The sequence below is a fragment of the Catharus ustulatus genome (genome assembly GCF_009819885.2).
Source record: "Catharus ustulatus isolate bCatUst1 chromosome Z unlocalized genomic scaffold, bCatUst1.pri.v2 scaffold_26_arrow_ctg1, whole genome shotgun sequence".
Lineage (NCBI taxonomy): Eukaryota > Metazoa > Chordata > Aves > Passeriformes > Turdidae > Catharus > Catharus ustulatus.
This window is the reverse complement of record NW_024879445.1, coordinates 400,001-403,694: the sequence shown is the minus strand read 5'-3', so window position 1 is coordinate 403,694 and position 3,694 is coordinate 400,001. Positions and strand designations below refer to the sequence as shown.

The window sequence follows — 3,694 nt, the reverse complement described above, 5'->3', positions numbered from 1 at the left end:
TGCTGTCCCCATCAGCTGCTCACTAAGGAGTGGTACAGCAGGGAGCACATCACAGAGCAGCAGGACATGGAAAATTTCCTTTTCTCAACAGCAGAGTATAACCACATTACTTTTTTCCTTTACTCTTTCCAGTGGTAATGCAGTTTCAGCTCAGGAAAGAGACCCTGGTGCTGTTTTCAATTATGATTCAAATGCAAGGAAATGAGGTACAGAGCCATTCTTTTCCTATTCCTCATGTAAAGTTTTATTTGTGTTAGTCCTGTGATAAAGCATTTTACTCTTACAAACCTTAAAACAACATGCTGAATTCCAGTGTACAAAAATAACTGTCTTTAAAAAAAAATTAAATTTTAGCACAGTGTGACTGGAACCAAGCATGTTCTTCATATCCCCCTCTTTACTCCAGAAACAGCTTACAAGGAACAAGGACAGATTCAAAAGGAACAAGGACAGATTCAGGGTGAGATGCAGACTCTGCTCCAGGGATGGGGCCCTGAGGGCAGGGGATGGTGGCACTGCTCTGGACAGCGAGGTGGGTGCCTGCTGCACCCCAGAGCACAAAGCAGAGGCTTGGCTGCCCCTTGCAGGGGGAGGGAAGTGCCCAGTGCCCTCCTGGACCCTGCTCCTGCCTTCCAGATCTCCCTGGCACTGGCCCCAGAGCTGCTGTGCTCCAAGAGCCACATCTCACTGCTGAGGAAACAAACCCTGCCAAGCCCAGCTCCAGCAGCACAGCCACATCTCACTGCTGAGGAAACAAACCCTGCCAAGCCCAGCGTGCCCCCACATCCCCAAGCAAAGAAAACGAGCACAGAGCACACTGAGGAGTGCTGGGTCCTGCCCACAGGTGGAGGGGTCCCCTCTGGCTGTGGGTGATGGTGCTGGGTCAGGGACGGACTGGAATTCTAAGAGAAGGACAGGAATAGAGAGAGACAGAGACAGGGAATGCCAGGGCTACCTTGCCATCACCAGGATTTCTGTTTGGACTTCTTCTTCCGCTGTTTTATAAGGAATAGATTGTCCCTGCTGTCAGGACTGGCATTTATCTGCTTTTTCCACTTCTTCTTCCTTTTGGCACCTTCTAGAGGCTGCTGCACACACATGGCCTTGCTGCCTGAGAATGCCTGGAACAGGGATTTGTGGGCCTTGCTGCCCTTGCAGCCCCGCTGCTTGCACCCCCGAGGGAAGTCCTCTGCTTCACAGTGGATTTCAACACCCCTCCTGTGCTTCTTCTCCTGGGCTTTCTTTGTCTGGGACACCTTCATCTTCTTCTTCTTCTTCTGCTCACTGTTCTTGTTTTGCTTCCCCTGCTGCTCTTTCCAAAGTTTGCTCTTTTTCTTGTGGCTGGGCACCTCAGGCTGCTCTTCCTGCGCTGGTGTTTCAGCCTGCTCGGGCAGAAGGCCAGCTTCCTGCAGGTCTGGAAAGCAGAGTGGATTATTTCAACACCTACAGAACCTCAGACCTCGTGCCTGAGCCATCACAGCTCTCCTTAGTTATGTATGAAGTTAGACAAAAATTTATCTCTGGCAGATTTTTTTCACTGTGGGTTTTTCTGTCATCAGGCTGGAATCTTAACAAATTGTGATTTAATCCCCTCCCTGCTACTTTGTGGTATTTTTAATGCCAGCAGGTTTTTCAGAATTAAAACATCTGACAATGCCCACTGAGTGACTTTGACACAGTCAATTTCCATGATAGACACGGATGAGTAAAACCACAAATCTTCCCCAACCACCAGGCTACCTGCTCAAATCCATGCAGCTTTCCCCAACACAGGAAAATAATCCCACAGTGTTTCTAAAAAGCACAAACACAGAGCTGAGAGGTGGGAGTGAGTCTCTGTACCTGCCACCTTCCTCTTCAGCCTGCTGGCTCTCCTCCTGATGTCACACTCGTCATCGTAGTAGTAGACGAAGGGAGAAGTGGGGAACATGTTCCCCTGCATCCTCTTCTCTGAGCACTCCTGCAAAACACATTCCAGGTCACCAGGGGTGGCTGAGTGGTGATTTCCTGCAGGTGGAAAGGGCCAGGTCCCCCAGGGGCTGGATTTCCATGGCAATCCCTGCTGCACACGCTGAGGCTCTGGGGCTGTTGGGGCACTCAGAGGGGATCCCTTGCAGTGCCCACACCCCTGTGACACCCACAGGAGAAGGGGGGAGCATCAGCAGAGCTGCTGACAGAGCTGCTGGGCTGCTCTGGGCTCCCTGCAGGGCTGGGCAGGGCAGGGGGAGCAGAGCTGCAGCAGAGCCAGGCTGGTCTCGAGTGCCATTCCCTCACAGGGATAAACCACAGGCAATTCCTGCAGCAGGCTGCTGTGCACACGTCAGGAAGGGGAAAAGGAAGAGGAGGAGAGCCCTGAACAGACAGCTGGGAGAGAAAGGGGCTGGCTCTGGCATCATGTGTGTGCCAGCTTATTTCCCAAACACCTGGAACAGGAATGCAAGTTTTTTCAGTGCTGTACACCCGGTTTTATCCATGTCTTCAGAGCCAGGCTAACAGGAACACTTCCTGTGATTCTGCTGTTTTTCTGGGTACCATGTGATATTGGCAGCTGCCTCATTTCCCTTTATCTCCTTGCAAATTGCTTCTTACCTGCTGTGCTTTGCTTCACCATCTTTCCCTTCTCCAACGCTGCTGAGATCACAGAAACACAGAATCCCACCCTCCTTGGCTTGGCAGGGACCTTACAGACCTTCCCATCCCACCCCAGCCACGGCAGGGACACCCTCCCCTGTCCCCAGGGTCCTTGTGCTGCCCTGGACCAGCAGCCACCACGCAGTGCCACCCCAACAACCCTGTCCCTGCCTGCACTTTTGATGTATTTTGCATTTCCCAGCTTCTTTTTGGTGTTTGCTCAGCTGAAATTCAGTCAAGATTCAGTTTTCCTGCAGGTGTGTTGTCTGTTTTTGGGGAAGGTGTGCACATGGGAAGATCTGGTATCTCCACCTTGTGTTGTTGGCCCCTCTCATTCAGACATTGCTCAGGTGTTCCTGCTCCTTGTACATGAACAGAAATACTTTCTTGTCCTCCTTAACTTTGGGAGACATAAAATGTCCGTGTGTTGCTTTCCTCCCTTTCTGATTTTGTTCAGTTCCTACCATTTTCAATCTCCAAATCTTCAAAAACCTGCAATTTTCAAACCATTTTCAAGTATTTACTATCAGCTCCTCACACATAATTTCTAATTATTTCTGCAGCAGCCGTAGCAATGACTTAAATAATCAATTTACAGCATCCCTAATAATTACCCATTATTCTTACAGCAGCCTTACTTGTGTTCATGTGTGTTTAGTGCCATTTTTTGGACAATTTAATAAAACTAAACTAACCTGAAGGCCCAAGCTTTTAACAAAACATACTGGATGGTTGGAGGGGCTGACACACAAGAGCACCCAGAAGAGAAGAGAGGAATTTGCTGGCAATTTGCTGTTTCCAAGCTAGGAAAAAATAAGCTAAACCCATCTTTTGCATGATTAACATTACTAGGATATTTGTGGCTTGGCTCCTGCATTTATTCCATAAAAGAGAAAAAGCCTATAATTTATTTTAGTGCTGGAAACTGCAGGATACAGAGCTGAACTTAACATAATGGGCACAAAAAGGTGATAAATGTCACCAAAACAGCCTGGAAAGGCTCGTGATGTCCCCTCTACTGGGCTGCACTGAACAGCAGGACAATGCCAAAGTAAACATTCAG

The 3,694-nt window shown here is 49.1% G+C and overlaps 1 protein-coding gene across 3 annotated transcripts in view; it reads right to left on the bottom strand.

The window, feature by feature from the left end:
* Nucleotides 1-227: 227 nt before the first annotated feature.
* Nucleotides 228-3,694, bottom strand: part of ZCCHC7 (zinc finger CCHC-type containing 7) — a 95,616-nt gene continuing 92,149 nt past the window's right edge. For all 3 annotated transcript variants that reach the window (XM_033086493.1, XM_033086494.1, XM_033086495.1), the window contains 2 exons: nt 1,843-1,960; nt 228-1,414 (listed from right to left, as the gene is read on the bottom strand). In XM_033086493.1, coding sequence (XP_032942384.1) covers nt 963-1,414; nt 1,843-1,960 — 570 coding nt within the window. In that variant the 3' untranslated portion in view covers nt 228-962. The remainder of the gene's footprint in view (nt 1,415-1,842; nt 1,961-3,694) is intronic.